The 15,779-nt window shown below is 53.9% G+C and overlaps 1 protein-coding gene across 1 annotated transcript in view; it reads left to right on the top strand.

Annotated features, from left to right (window-relative positions):
* Positions 1-1,623: 1,623 nt before the first annotated feature.
* Positions 1,624-15,779, top strand: part of LRP1 (LDL receptor related protein 1) — an 85,121-nt gene continuing 70,965 nt past the window's right edge. The window contains exons 1-3 of the mRNA XM_054442952.2: positions 1,624-2,672; positions 12,089-12,211; positions 15,000-15,137. Of these exons, the coding sequence (XP_054298927.1) occupies positions 2,606-2,672; positions 12,089-12,211; positions 15,000-15,137 (328 nt within the window). The 5' untranslated portion in view covers positions 1,624-2,605. The remainder of the gene's footprint in view (positions 2,673-12,088; positions 12,212-14,999; positions 15,138-15,779) is intronic.

A 15,779-nucleotide genomic window follows, 5' to 3' on the forward strand; every position in this document is an offset into this window, starting at 1 on the left:
GCTGAAAAATGGGGGTGTGGAGAGCATCAAGTTTCCTTTTACTTTGTACCTTCCTGTACTTTTTTTAACCACTAGGTATTACCTTTTCTTCTTCTTCTTCTTCTTCTTTTTTTTTTTTTTAACAATATAAAGTTAATAAAAAATACACATTCACATTCAGGAGATAGCAGGGGATGGGAGGTTGCAAGTGAGAAGTGCATGCCGACTGAGGCCAGGTTTTGGAAAGCCATGACTGAAGAGGAGTTCACATTTGATTCTGGTCTATAGACACCCACTAGAGGTTCCCCAGCAAGGAAGAGACACAGGGAAAGCAGTTTTTGGAAGATTCACCTGACAGATGGGTAGGGGGAGGGAGGAAAGCCCCTTCAAGCCCTCTCAGGCTACATGTGGTTGCTCCAGATACCATTTTCCTTTCAAAGCTGTCAAGCTGTCTAAAGTCTGTTTCGACCTGATTTCACTTGGATCCCAATACTGGGAGGGGCCCTGGGAGGAACCTCGTAGGCATTTGGTGAGTCCCTATAGTGCGTCTCCCACTGTGCTGGGCCATGGGAGCTGGATAAAAGGAGAAATAAGACCCCATTCCTGCCTGGAGCAACTCTCTGGCAGTGGAAATGGAGGAAATCTGAGATATATTTCAGAGGAAAAAAATGACAAGCCTGGAGCACAGGCTGGCAAGATTGGATATAGGAAGGAAAGGCCCCCTTGAGTTGGCAAAAAGTCTGAGGTTTTTAGCCCGGGAGACTAAAGGCAGGTGGCCATAGCGCTGAGCAAAGCCGGCTGGAAGAAGCTAAAGGTTGAGCTCACTGTCATTAGGAGGCAAGTCCTTCGTGCTGCTCCTGTTTCTGCCAAGGACAGACTGGAGTGGGGACTTTTCTGTAACTAGAACTTAAAAGGGGGAACCGTCCCTCCTCTCCAGCGTCAATTTTTGGCAGCCGACATCGTCTGCCCGGCTCCTTGAACTCGGACATGCAGACACCCAGAAAGTCAGACACTAAGGTAACAGTCATAAAACGCCGCCCAGAAGGGGGCAGTGACCAAAAGCACGTTCACCGGCCCCTGGGAACCGCCTGGCGCCTGCCTTCTGCAAAGTATCATTCCCGTGTGGGCTGAGCCTGGGGACAAAGGTCCGGCACTCAGCAGACACCTCCTTGGAACCCGAGGCCTGGAAACGAAGGTCCAGAGTCCCTCATCTTATTCCAAATCCTGGCGCTCGGAATCTAAAACCCTAACTTGGTGGCAAGCCAGTCAGAAGGTATTAAAAAAAAAAAAAAAACCAGAAAAATAAATGAGCCCCGACTTCTTGGGCGAAAGGGGGTGGCCCTTCCTCAACCCCACCCGCTGGTGACTCACCTCCCTCCAAACCAGGGCCTGCCCCTCCCGCGCCCAGGGCTGGGCGAGCAGGGCGGGCGGGTACTAAGGTGGGCTCCATCCCCGAGCCCCACGCGGGCGGACAAGCTCCGGCGTGTCCCCGCGGGTGTCCCTGTTTACTCCGAGCCCCGGAGCGAGGTGGGGGCGGGTCCTCGCGGTCCCTCCCCCACCCCGCCCCCTCCTTCGCAGGCCCCAATCCCAGTCCAGTCTTCCAAAGTCTCCAAATCAATGCTCAGCCTTTCCCTACACCTTCCTCGCGGACTGGCGGCCCCTGTCCCCACCCTGGGCAGAGGAGGCACCTTCAGGGTTCACCTAGAAAATCGAGCATCGGCCCAGACCACCGAGTCCCGGACTCCCCCAGAGGCAGCCTGAAATCCTAGAGTATGACACTGAGTTTCAAAGGGGAGCCGCTCAGCTCTCCGCCCACTGCCCAATCCCACCCTCGACCCCTTCTGCTCTCTGGAGCACCAGGGAGGAGGGCCCAGCCAGGGCAGAGGGCGCCCCAGGCCTCAAACTAGCTAGCGAGTCCCCGGGACCCTCACTCTTGGACCGCTTTCCAGAACTCCGAACCCTGTCGCGGGTCCGCGTCCCCCTCCCCTGGGCAGCGCGTCAAATCGGCGCATGCGCACTCACTGGATTGCCGCGTAGCTCTTTCTCCCCCCCCCCCGCCACCAACCTTTTTTCTTTCCCCGCCCCTTCCCTCCCTCCCTCCTCTATCCGTCCCCTCCCTCTCCCCCATCAGCTCCCCCCTTGGCACTTCAGTCCGGGGAACAGCGGTGCGAGCTCCAGGCCCATGCACTGAGGAGGCGGAAACGAGGGGAGCCCCCAGAGCTCCATCAAGCCCCCTCCAAAGGCTCTCCTACCCGGTCCACGCCCCCCACCCCCCCTCCCCGCCTCCTCCCAATTGTGCATTTTTGCAGCCGGAGGCGGCTCCGAGATGGGGCTGTGAGCTTCGCCCGGGGAGGGGGAAAGAGCAGCGAGGAGTGAAGCGGGGGGGTGGGTTGAAGGGTTTGGATTTGGGGGCAGGGGGCTCACCCGCGTCAGCAGGCCCTCCCCAAGGGGCTCGGAACTCTACCTCTTCACCCACGCCCCTGGTGCGCTTTGCCGAAGGAAAGAATAAGAACAGAGAAGGAGGAGGGGGAAAGGAGGAAAAGAGGGACCCCCCAACTGGGGGGGGTGAAGGAGAGAAGTAGCAGGACCAGAGGGGAAGGGGCTGCTGCTTGCATCAGCCCACACCATGCTGACCCCGCCGTTGCTCCTGCTGCTGCCCCTGCTCTCAGCTCTGGTCGCGGCCGCTATCGACGGTGAGTGAGATTCCGCGTCCCCCTTGGACCCCTGGGGGCACCCTCTCCCCAGCCCCCACTCCTGCATACGGATGGGGAAGGGAGATGCGGGAGGGGGTGCCTTTTGTTATCCCAGTCCAGCTGACACAGCAGCGGCCCGACTGGGGGCGGGGATGGGGGTCCGATCTGGGGGATGGGGCCCTGGGCAAATGATGCTTCCGGGGCCCCCCAGCACAAACAAAGACCAGAAGCCTGGGTAGAGAGAAGAGGGCTCCCCATTTTTCTGATCCTGGGGAAGAGAGGCCTTCTTTTCCTATCTCTGTTCGGGGAGGGCCTCCGCCTCCCCTACATCCTCCAACCCCCCACCCCCCATCTGAATTGTGAAGGAATCCGGATTTGCAATGTTCGGCTGCAAAAGGGGGTGGGGGGGGGGTGGCTTTTTGCACTGGCCTCTGTAGCTCGAAAGGGGAGCCAGGCCAGGGGTACCCTGCTGGGCAGAGGGCAGGCAGGCCCGGGAAGGCTGTGGGTGGGGAGAGGGAGGGCCCCCTGCTTGGGCGTGGAATCGACCCCAGAGCCCCGGCTGGAGGCCTGGGTGCTGAAGTGGGCTCTTCCCCCTCTCAGGGCCTCTGTCAGTAGCCTGGGGTAGGGCTGTGTTGGGGGGCAGAGAGGGGGAGCTCGCCATACTATGTGACTTTGAATTTTCCTTCTTAATTCCTGGGAGCTTTGAGATGAAAAAACGTCAGATGTCATCACTGGGGAAGGGGACTGGAGAATGGCCTGGAATGCTGGGGTAGGAGGGTGGGGGAGGCTGCCTTCTCCCTGACTTCTGGCTTCATCACAGTTTGGATTGGAAGGAGAGTTGGAGGTTGGATGGGGATTATGACTGTGCCCCCACACTCCTTTAGTAAATCTGTTTATTCCCTGCACCCCCCCAAGCCCAAAATCCCATACACACACTGTTTGTATATTGCAGAGTTAGGCTTAGGCTAGAACTGCATCCTTTTGGGGAAATGGGGTGCCTCTCTTCCCTTTTTTTGTCAGCTGTTTTTTTCTCCTACTTGTGAGTCACTGGTTCAAGTCTTGCCCAAGCTTTAAGCATTAAGCTGGGGTCATGGGGTTGGGCTGCGCTAGGTCCCTGATTTGAGAAGGGGTGGGATCTCATCCCTTCCTGTCATCTTAGCCCTCTCATCCAAAGACAAAACTGGGCCCGATACCATCATACACCCCCTCCTCTGTCTTGCCAGACTGGGATTGGGAAAGTTTTTCTCTGAAACCAGATTATCTCCCTCCCTCTCTCTAACTTGCTTCAATTGGGGGAGGAGACTTACAGGGTCAGGAAGCAGCTGTGTCCCCAAAAAACATATTTAGTGGCCCTCAGTTGTGCCATCTTGGGGACTCTTTACCCCCCACCCCCACCCCACCAATTACCTGCCCCGGAGGAGGAGAGGGGCTTTTCCTGAATATCCTCCAGATGCCGCACAGCCGGCTCCTGCCCATAACTCCTGTCATTATCATGTGTTTTTCTCTTGTTCTCAGCCCTGTGAGGTGAGAAGGGAAATCGAGGCAGGGAGATTGGGGTTGCGGCTGCTTCTGGGAGGAATAGAAAAAATTTTGAGAGAGAGAGAGACCCATCAGGAGCCCCATGAAGGAGGGTGGCTAGAGTTAGGCAGAAGCAAGAGGGTTTCTGTGGAGAGCAGGGAAGGTCGGGAAGGGACCCCAGATAGCGTCACTCCCAGGGCCCTAAAGGAGTTCTATTTGCCACACCAAGTTAGTGGAAGAGAGAGACTGGACATGTTCTCCTTAACTATCTCCCTACCCTTTCTTAAAATGTTCACCCACACCCCCTCCGTATCTCCAGCTCAGATCACACTATCCAAAGCCCCAGGAGAGGACCCCTCCCCAAACACACACCAATATTTCTGCCTTGGGAGTGGGAATATAAATAATCAGCTCCACCCCACTCTTGGGTACAGGGTGGTGAGAAAGGGGAATTGCATAGAAATGTAAGTTCAACTCTATTCAGAGGCAGCCTAGGGGATCCCTTATCCCTAACCCCTGCCCTCTTGCCTCAGGGTCCATCAACACTGAACTTTCTTGTTTACTTTCCAGAGAATGGAAATGACCCAGCTCACCTGACTTAGTATGTAACCTTCCTCCTGCTATCACAGCCTTGCTGCTTTCTCTCCAGGGCAGCAATCCTAGGGGCTTTCCCACCTCTTCTGCTTTCTCTTCTATGCCTGAAACTGCCTCCGGGGTCCCCTGCCCTTTGGGGAGTAACGTCACTCCCCACTAGCGACAAAATCGAGTGTACCTGCTGCTGGAGAGGTTGCAGAAAGATGGGGTGGAGAATGGGACTATTGAGGGCCCTGCTGAGATTGGGGAACATTTTCTAGTGGGGAGGGCACCCCCAGACAGATACAGCTCACAGAATAAGGCTGACTTCCTCCCTCCCTTTTTCCTGACCTTCCTCCACACACCCCCTTGAGCCGGCACATTACCAGTTACTAGAGTAGGTACAGTGGAAGTGAGTTATGAAGCTGGGGTGTTAGCGTCCTGGATCCCTGAGAGAAAGTTCCAAACTCCTTTCTCCCTGATCAGACTCACATCCTAAACGTCTCCCTTTGCCTCGCTGTCTTTTAAAGCAAGAACGTGTAAGAAATTCATTTTGGGGTTGGAGGGATATTTTGATGTTTAGGGCTGCCTCACTAGATATCTTTTTCTTCTGATCTTGTTCTCTCTCCTCTCTTCATTTTCTCAACCACCCTTCCATCACTGGGCCTCCCAAAGGATGACAGCCCAGGTCCTGGCCAGAGTCAGTTCCTGTCCAGATGCCCCCATTCTTCAAAACCTCTTCCTTACCTTTTGGGAAGCCCTTTCTTACCTTTTGGGAAGCCCTTCCTTACTCAAGTCTAACTCTCTTTCCTCCTGCTGCAGTGTGAGCCCTTGCACATCAGAACCCCCAAGCCTAGGTTTATTCCCGCCCAGTACTGTCTTCTCAGGGTCCTCCTCACTCCTCAGACTCTTCACCTTTCAGGTCCTCCAGCTCTGGGTGTGGGCTCATTGCTCTTGGGGCATCTGGGTGCAGCTGAATGGTACTGCGGGAAGGCCCCTGACTTGGTAGTGCTGGGTATGAGCGGTGGAGAACCTGCCTCCCTCTTCTGTCCCAGATTTCAGCCTGGTTAGCAGGATCCTGCATTGTTTGGAGAAGGAAGCAGTTGGCTTTGGAGTGTTTCCGGTGCAATGGCCTCAGGCACCAATATAAACCCTCCCTGGGAAAGAGGTGAGGGGTGTGTGTGGAGAGTTGTCCCTCTTGCTCTCCTACGGGAGATGAAAGCCTCTCCCCCCAGGCCTTAGCTTCCCTGGCTGAAGAGCTCCATTTTCTTCATCCTTTCTACCCTCCTGACTCCAGGGGTGGTAGTGGTCCCTATTCTGGGTCTCCCTTGAGTTAGGCACTGCCTAGGGCTGAGACTCTGTCTCCCCAAGATAGGACAGATCTTGCTTCCACCCTACTCTAGGCTCAGCGGGGTAGTCATTCTCTGGGTTCATCCCAGGACAACTGTGTCATCGCCTTGGCAATCTCTGGACTGAGCCCCCTTCCTGGCATTTCTGGCTGTCTGTCTGTCTTTCTGTCTGTCTGTCATTAGTGTGCGCTGTCTTGGCTTTTTAGAACCTCTCTGTCTCTCACCCTCTCGGTTCATCTCTTACTGCCGAACCTTTGTGACATTCTCTGCCCCGCTTTCTGCGTCTCTGTCACTTGTCTTATTTTTCTCTGCCTGTCTCCATTTACCACCGTCCAGGCCTGTTGGTATCCCAAAAGCTTCTTGGGAGCAAGAGTCTCTCTGGGCTTTCCCACTCACCCCCTAGCTCCCTCCCCTCCGTTTTGGCTATTTTTCCGCCTTCCTGGCCAGACCCAGTGTCCAGTTCAGCACCAAAAGTTTCCTCTCCACTTTCCTCCGACTTCCGCTTTCTTCTTCCCCCTCCATTAATTTGGGGAATGGGTTTTGGAGAGAATGTTTCTGGAAGAAAGGAACTTGATACCCTTTGTGGGCTAAGAGGGAGAAAGGAGGTATTTCAGAAGGAAGGAGGGAGGTTAGACTTCTGGCAGAACTTCCTCCTGACCAGGAGCCTAAGAACTGGAGAAAGATGTAAGGAGTGAGTCAAGAGCTTGGAGCTTTTACTCTGGTGAGCATAAGCCGTGTGTGTGGCTGGGGTGGGGGGAGAAGGAGGGGAGGCTTAGAAATGCCTGGTGAGTGATATGGTGACCTCTGGAGGCCTTCTGGGGGTCTGGCTTTTATTTGTGGGGAAAGGAAAAGCTGGTGGGGGAGGTCACGGGTCAGGCTAATGTCCTGCTGCATCAATATTGACTCAGAATGGAAGCGGAGACCCTTCCCCTCCCCTGGCTGTCCAAGCCACCCTGTCTGTCTGTCTGTCCAGGCCGCAAAGCAGAGGCCCAGACTCAGGAATGACAAAAATGTGTCTGAGCCTCAGGAAGGAGCCACCGGGCAACACCCAAAATACATAAAATTCAATGAAAACCTCTCGGTTTGGGTTTGGGAGGCCCTTGCTGCCCCACCCACATAAGGCTGAAAATTCAGATTCCTGCAGGCTCTGTCCCCGCCCCCCCCACCCCCCGCACCTTGAGCATCCTCCTCCCACTCTGTTCCCTTAGCTATATCATGTGGTTCCCTTTAGAAAACCCCCTCTCACCTATCTCAGAGGGGAACCTATCTCTCCTTCTGCTGTGTCCACTCTTAAAAAGGGCCCCAAGTGTCCCTGTCATGCTTTTGCAGTCCCTGAGTCTCCTTGTCCTTTAAGAAGAACCTCTAAGGTCTTAGCTCTCTTCCTTGCTCTCGCTCCCTCAAGGGGTATCAAAGGATGGGTTCCCCTCCTCTGGAGAAGACTCCTTCAGGGTTGGACTTCACTGTCACCCTCTCTGGCCAGGCATTCTCACCCCACTTCCCCAGCCCCAAGGTCCCAGAATGGGACACAGGATGACAGCCAAGGCTCAAGCAGGGCAGTGGGGTCTGTGTTGTGTCTGGACGCACACCCAACTCTACACCTCCTGCCCTGGCTCCAGCTTGGTGGCCCTGGGGGCTGTGGCTGGGCTGGGTGCCTGGGTTTGGGGGGGTGGGGCAGGGTGCTGGCCAAGTTAGCATGGCAGTCACATTCATCTTCAGGCAAAGCCGAGAACAGACAGCCCCTGTGTCCTGGTGTTCTTCCTCCAAACTCGCTCTCTCTCTTTCCTCTCTAGTTCTCTCCTTCTTCTCCTGGTTGTCTTCCCCTTCTTCTGTCCCATTCTTGCTCCTCTCTGTCTCCCCTATGCCTTCCCTCCTCTCTGAGGAGCCTGAAGGCCACCCCTTAAAATCCTCTCCCCACTACCAGGGCCAGAGAACGACAGCGTTCTCCCTGCAATTTCCCTTCCTTGTTTTTTGTTTTTGTTTTGTTTTGTTTTTGAGACAGAATCTCGCTCCATCACCCAGACTGAAATGCAATGGCGTGATCTCTGCTTACCGCAACCTCCGCCTCCCGCTAATTTTTGTGTTTTTAGTAGAGACAGGGTTTCACCATGTTGCCCAGGCTGGTCTCGAACTCCTGACCTAAAGTGATTCGCCTATCTCCGCCTCCACCTCCCAAAGTGCTGGTACTACAGGCAGGAGCCACTGCGCCCAGCTGGTTTCCTTTTTTTCTTTCTTTTTTTTTCTTTTGAGACGGAGTCTTGCTCTGTTGCCCAGGCTGGAGTGCAGTGGCACGATCTCAGTTCACTGCAAGCTCCGCCTCCCCTGGTTCATGCCGTTCTCCTGCCTCAGCCTCCTGAGTAGCTGGGACTACAGGCGCCTGCCACCATGCCCAGTTGATTTTTCGTATTTTTAGTAGAGACGGGGTTTCACTGCGTTAGCCAGGATGGTCTCGATCTCCTGACGTCGTGATCTGCCTGCCTCGGCCTCCTAAAGTACTGGGATTACAGGCGTGAGCCACTGCGCCCGGCCTGGTTTCCTTTCTTAACCCAGCTGCATCCCATGACCTATGAGAAAACCACCTGCTCAGTTACCAGTCACCCTGTGCCTCAGCTCCCTCATGTGTGAGAGGGGGGCTGCAAGGGCACCCACCTCACAGGGTTATAGTATCTAAGTGAGTTAATAGTCACCGTATTTCCAATCAGTGGCTGGTGGTTAGCAAGGTGAAAAAGGTTAGCTCCCATCGGTCAGGGAGACCTCCGGGTTCTCTCATGCGGGCTAGGAGGCGGGGAAGGCCTTAGTTGCTTCTGACCTTAGGGCAGTGTTGTTCTCTCATCTAAACTACAGGTCACAAAGGTGACCTGGGTGCTGGATTCAGACACAGAAGGCTCCTCTGAGGGGAGTGGGGTTGGCTTTCCCTCTAAGCAGATTGTAAGTGTCCTACCCCGCTCCCAACCCAGCTCTCTCCCAGCTCTGAGTGAGGCTTCCCTTGGCTGTGTAGACTGCCCCAAAGTAGTTTATTTGTTTCTTTCTTTCCTCTCCCCCTGAAGGAAATCAAAGACAGGCCTCAGCCTTCTCGCTCCAGATTCCTGGGCCCTTCAACACCAGCCCTGACAGGAAGTTCTTTCACGTATCTCTCTGCAATCCTTGTGCTGGCCAGGCCCTCGGGAGATGTGGCCCCCTCCCGCGGTGCTGCTGTGGGATAGGGGCCTGGGCCCTCCTCTTCCTTTCACTTGTCCCATCCCCCATCCCCTCCCTGCAAGAGCACATCTGGTTTGTGAATCTCTCTCATTCCAGCTTTTGGAGTTTGCCAGCTGCTGTTTCCTCTGTGGAGTTCAGGCCAAAAATGGGGGTGGGGAACAGTGGGGGGGACTCAGTGAGGGCTAAAGGAGGGGGCACCATGGCTGGGATGTGGAATGGAGGGGAGGTTAGATGACCACCCGGTGACCTCAGGCCGTGGCTGTGCGCTCTGCCCCTGGGAGGAGCAGGGCATGGACCAAGTCCCAGGTGGGTGGCACAGGGGTCTGTTTCTGAGCTCCAAACATCTCATCTGCCTCTGAGTCCCATTCCAGCCCCCCTTTTCCCCCTCAGCCGGCCACGGCTGGTCAGGGGAAGCGGACGGTTCTCCGGCATGCTAACTAGGCTGGCGGGCTGTGTTTCCCGGGAAGACCTCACAGCTGGCCCAGTGGGGCAATGAACTCAGCATTATCCACCTCCTCAAGGGGCCTTTATTCCAGGCTCAGGGTGGGGGCCAGGGAAGGGGGGGTGAAGGGGGAGCCTGGCTAGGCCATCCTTGATGTGTTTCCTGAACTCGGTCATTTTGGCCAGGGGCCTGAGTGCCGTCTCCCCTGCCAGCGGTGGGGGTTAAGAGGGAGGACATCTCGGTGAGGCTCCCATCAGACTCCCTCCCTCCTAAGAGCCCCCACCCCCCCATTTTCCTTATACTTCTGTCTCTGCCCTGCATTTGCATTAGTTGGGTACAGCTGTCTTCTCAGGTGACTCTGGCTCCTGCAGGGCAGAGGGTCATCTCACCCTCCTTGGCACCCTGATGCCTACTGCAGTGCCTGGCATAGAGCTGGCCTTCAGTGTGTGCCAGCAGAATAGAAATGTGATGGCACAGGCTGAGGAAAAGCCACGAAAGGCCAGGAGACTGGGAGCTCAGCCTTGGGTGGGGGAGAAGGGGTGGGTGACTGTTCCTCCTGTGGAGGATGTGGTGATAGAGGTTGGGAGGAGTGGGAATGGGAGGACTGGTGTGGATTTCACTGGTTCAGAGCTTGGAGTCAGCTTAGCTGGTTTTGTCATTTGCCAGCTATTTGACCCTGGCCAAGTCACCTGGCTCAATTTCTTCATCTGTGAAATGGTGGTATTAGTTGTCCCCATTTGTCATACTGTGGAGGGAATTAAATACGATGATACATGGAAAAAACTGCTTTACCACAATTCCTGGCACATACTGAGCCCATAATAAGAGTTAGTTGTCAGCCGGGCGTGGTGGCTCACGCCTGTAACCCCAGCACTTTGGGAGGCTGAGACGGATGGATCAGATGAGGTCGGGAGTTCGAGACCAGCCTGACCAACATGGAGAAACCCCATCTCTACTAAAAATACAAAATTAGCCATGTGTGGTGGTGCATGCCTGTAATCCCAGCTACTTGGGAGGCTGAGGCAGAAGAATCGCTTGAACCTGGGAGGCAGAGGTTGCAGTGAGCCAAGATCGTGCCATTGCACTCCAGCCTGGGCAACAAGAGCAAAACTCCGTCTCCAAAAAAAAAAAAAAAAAAAAAAGAGTTAGTTGTCACCATTCTTAATTCCTCCTTGGGGAATGAGGGAAGAGAATGGGGTAGGAGTGGAAGAAGCCTGATTGGGGTGGGAAGGTAGGGCCAAGAGGTCCTGAATATAGTAGCTAACTAGTTGGACTAGACTAGACTGAAACCAGTTCCTAGAGTTCATTTCAGCCATCCCCCTGCCTCTGCTCCCCAATTCTGATATCTTGAAAATCTTTAGGTGCTTCTTAACTCTAAGGATGTCTACTGAAAGTCTCCCTGAGGTCTAACCAAGGGAGGCTGTGTCTTTAGAGAATGGAGAGGACAAGGCAGGTGGATCACCTGAGGTCAGGAGTTTGAGACCAGCATGGCCAACATGGCGAAACCCCGTCTCTACTAAAAATACAAAAATTAGCTGGACATGGTGATGCGTGTCTGTAGTTCCAGCCACTGGGGAGGCTGAGGCAGGAGAATCGCCTGAGCCCGGGAGGTGGAGGTTGCCGTGAGCTGAGATTGTGCCACTGCACTCCAGCCTGGGGAACAGAGTGAGACCTTGTCTCAAAAAAAAAAAAAATAGGGAATGGAGATGGAAGCAGGGCTCTCCACCCTGCCCATTCCTGCCCAGCCTTGCCCTCCTGTGCCTCTGCTAATACCATCTCCAACTACTACTCTGTGTGCCAAGGGCATCCCTCCCCACTGCTCCCATCTGGGGGCCTAGTGATTAGGGGTTGGGAAGGATGGGGTGATGGGTCAGGGGACCAGGAGTGTCCCAGAAGGCAGAGAAGCAGAGAGGTTAGATAAGACCAGCTCGGGGCCTCTAGTAGGAGTTAGGGGAAGATAAAGAGAAAACATGTCAAGGCCTAAATGCACCCCCCTTCACCATCACTCTGTCATCAAAGCCGGGGGTGCTGGTGTCTGATGAGAGTAACCAAGAATAGCAAAGGCTTTGACCCTGACTCCCAGGAACAGGCAGCCTAGAGGACTTGGAGGGGTGCAGTAAAATGTGCTTCTGGATCCTCCCCACCCCCACCGCAGATACACAGTGTCTAGGAACTACCCAAAGCCACCCCCTGACACCCCCAGGCACATAGACCATGGCTGAGGGTCTGGGCCAGATGGAGACTGATGCTAGGGAAGGAAGAGCAGTCCTAGGGAACTCTGGGTCCACAGAGTTGGCCTCCATCCTTCATTTATACCCCCTTTTCTTTCCTTGCCCTAGCCCCTAAGACTTGCAGCCCCAAGCAGTTTGCCTGCAGAGATCAAATAACCTGTATCTCAAAGGGCTGGCGGTGCGATGGTGAGAGAGACTGCCCAGACGGATCTGACGAGGCCCCTGAGATTTGTAAGTACCTTTTCTGGATTCTTCTCCCCAAACCCTTAACTTATCCCTCTTCCTTTGGCAGATGTTTGGGAGGAGGACAGCTGATCCCTAGCCTGGTGTGGACCTTGCTCAGTGATTGTATTTGTCCGTGACACAGCTAAAACTGTCCTTTACACCCCTTCAAAATGCATGGCATGGTGCCTGTTGGGCTTAGAAATGGCACCTCAGATTTCTCCCTCAGGTGCTGCACCCCAAGACAGTGTTCTCTGGGCTGACAGCTTTGCTAGAAGATGGCCCGGCCTCCCTTTCCTTCCAGCTCTTCCCTCGTTCCACCTCTCAGCCTCCCTGACCCTTGATGATTGGCCCCAGGTCTTGTCGGATCCTCAGATCTTCCTCTGTCCTTTGGCTCCCAGGCCAGAGGCCACTGGCACTTGCTCAGCCCCATACCAGAAGCCCCACCCCTGTGCTTTTCCCGCTACCCCCGCCTTCCCCTGCCCCCAGTAAGTGGTGTAATCCGAGGCAGCTGTTTTAACTGGGAGAAAGGTCCCCGCCCAGCTTTTGCCCTGCCAAGGGAAGTGGAGAACTTGTTGGTGGGACCCCAGAGTCCTGGGTAGCTGGCACAGTCCTGGTGGCTCCACATTTAGCCTCTCCCCTGCTTGGTTAATCTGGGCCAGGGTCAAAGCGACCCTGCATTCCTAGGTCCATCTCTGTTCTCTCTCGTGGGCTTTATCCTGCTCCAGTCCCATCTGGTGTCCTGTCCCCACACCCCCACCCATAATTATCAGGGGTAATTTTAGGGCTGGAAAGGGAGCCACTAGTGGGCTCTGCCTCAGCCCTACACTCTGCCCTGGAGGGTGGGGGCCAGGGGTATTCAGCAAGTATATCTACGGCAAGGTGCTTCAGCCTGGAGTCTCTTCTTGTCTGACACCACCTGCACCCCCACACTTTTGACCCTGATCCTTGGGTGTCAGAAGTAAAGAAAGTCATGCAGAAGGGTCAGATCTGGCTCTTTTTGTTCATTCTTCCTTCAGTTTGCTGTAAACCTCACCTTATATGCATTACCACTCTGTTCACACTCATACCCCCTGGAATCATAACATCACACACAGACCCACCTGGCACTGATGAGCCCACCTCCCACCCAAAGGCACAAACACATTCTCACAGTAACACAGAGTCACACTCAAACATGGATGCAGAACCACACTCTATACTCAGAAAGATGTCCCCAGACACACATACCAACATAGAGACACACACACACAAACCCAGATTGATTCACATGGAAACTCACTGAGGCCAGATACACCAGCATACAGAAAGACACACAGATACACTCTCACTACACACTGCTGCATGCTATACAGCCATACCCTCAGTTGTGTAAGCAGACTCCCGTCCAGGCACACATGGGTCATAGACACTGTCACTCACATACCATGTCCAGGCTTGGGGGCCAATAGACAGTGGTCTGTCTATCTCATCCATCCTCTTGAGCAACAAAGGAAGTTCCAGAGATGATATGACCAGTTGGCCACAACTTTTTTTTTTTTTTTGGAAGGTGGGATCTCACTATGTTGCCTTGGCTGATCTCAAACTCCTGACCTCAAGTGATCCTCCTGACACAGCTTCCCAGAGTTCTGGGACTATAGGCATGAGCCACCGTGCCTGGCCAGACCACAACCTTTGATTCTTCCCAAATCCTTCTATCAGGCCTGTTGCTGTGGGGTTGGAAGTCTAGAATAGTGCTGTCCAATAGAAATGTATTGCAAGCCACATGTGCTATTTTGAAATTTTCGAGTAGCCACTTAAAAAAGGTAAAAATGAACAGATGAAATGAATTTGAATATTTAATCCAAATGGATCCAAAATATTATCACTTTAGTACAGTATATTCGTATAAAATCATTAGAGATCTTTTGCATTTTTCTGGTATTAAGTCATCAAAATCCAGTGTATATTTTATACTTATAGTTTGAACTTGCCGCCTTTCAAGTGCTTGATAGCCACATGTGACTGGGCTACGTATTGGACAGTGAAGGTCTAGAAGATTTGGCACCACTCTTGGCCCCGGGTTCTGCAACCTGGGAGCTATGGGAAAGAGTTTTTCTTTATCATTGGAGTTTCTCTGCCATGGACTCTGCTTCCCTCAGCTCATCAAAACCTTTTTTTGTTTGTTTGTTTTGAGACAGATCTCGCTCTGTCGCCCAGGCTGGAGTGCAGTGGTGCAATCTCAGCTCACTGCAACTTCTGCCTCCTGGGTTCAAGCGATTCTCCTGCCTCAGCCTCCCAAGTAGCTGGGACTACAGGTGCATGCCACCATGCCTGGCTAATATTTTGCATTTTTAGTAGAGATGGGGTTTCACCATGTTGGCCAGGCTCATCTTGAACTCCTGACCTCAAGTGATCTGCCCACTTCAGCCTCCCAAAGTGCTAGGATTATAGGCATGAGCCATCACTCCCGGCATCATCAAAACCTTTTACTGACCTCAGTCGTCATCAAAAACCAGGCTGTCCTCAGCCTGTCTCCTGAGCATAGAATGTTGAGGCACTGGCGTCCATAGGAATGGGGCATTTGGAGGGTGGACTCTTTGCTGAAGGCCTAGTTTCTACCTCCACCTGTTTGCCTACAGGTGTGTGGCTACTGTGGGGAATGTTGTAAAAGAGTTCTAGGTGGAAGAGTCTAACTAGCCCCAAGGCCTCCTGAGCTCTGAAATCCCAGTTTTATCTCCCCTCGTCCCCAGTGAACAGCTGACCAGAGAGCCATCATAGCCAGCTTGTTCATGCCCACCGTTCTGTCTGCCCTCAGGTCCACAGAGTAAGACCCAGCGATGCCAGCCGAATGAGCATAACTGCCTGGGTACTGAGCTGTGTGTTCCCATGTCCCGCCTCTGCAATGGGGTCCAGGACTGCATGGACGGCTCAGATGAGGGGCCCCACTGCCGAGGTAAGGACTTTTCCACTCTCTACTCTCCTGTGTGGATGCAGCATGTTATCAGCCCACCTTCCGAGGACTGTCCTGGCACCTTCAGTGGGGATGAGGCCTTGTCCTGGTCCCCTGCCTAGATTTACCTTCACAGAGCAGATGAAATTGATGTGCCCCTTGGGCCTGGAGCTTGGTCAGACAGTCCTGTGGGCCTCAGCTGTGGGCTCTAGCCTGGACACTTCCCTCTGGCTGTATGTTCTTGGACTAGTCACTACCTCTCTCCAGGTCGCAGTTTTTCTTCTGTAAGATGAGAGATCAGTGTTTTCATACTTTTAAAAAAAATAGTATGATCCTTTCTTCAAAAGGTTTTCTGCATGAAGCCTGAGTGTGAACACAGGGAGGAGCAGGGGTGCTGTGACTAAAGCTTAGCGATCTAGTTTAGTCTACCTGCCGCCCCTACGGGTGCCCTAGAAGGCATCCCCCAGGAGCTGCAGATCTTTGAGGGGCCCTAAATCTGCCTTGGTTCCTCCCTCTCTGACAGTCTAGACTGTCTGAGGTGGTTGATAGGAAAGCCATCCAGGCCGAGGTGGGAACATTAGGATGATAAGTCAGACTGCTTCCAGCCTGTGGCTCAGGTCACCAGCTCTACAGTCTTTCCCCCAA

Source organism: Pongo pygmaeus, chromosome 10 (genome assembly GCF_028885625.2).
Source record: "Pongo pygmaeus isolate AG05252 chromosome 10, NHGRI_mPonPyg2-v2.0_pri, whole genome shotgun sequence".
In the NCBI taxonomy this organism is placed as follows: domain Eukaryota; kingdom Metazoa; phylum Chordata; class Mammalia; order Primates; family Hominidae; genus Pongo; species Pongo pygmaeus.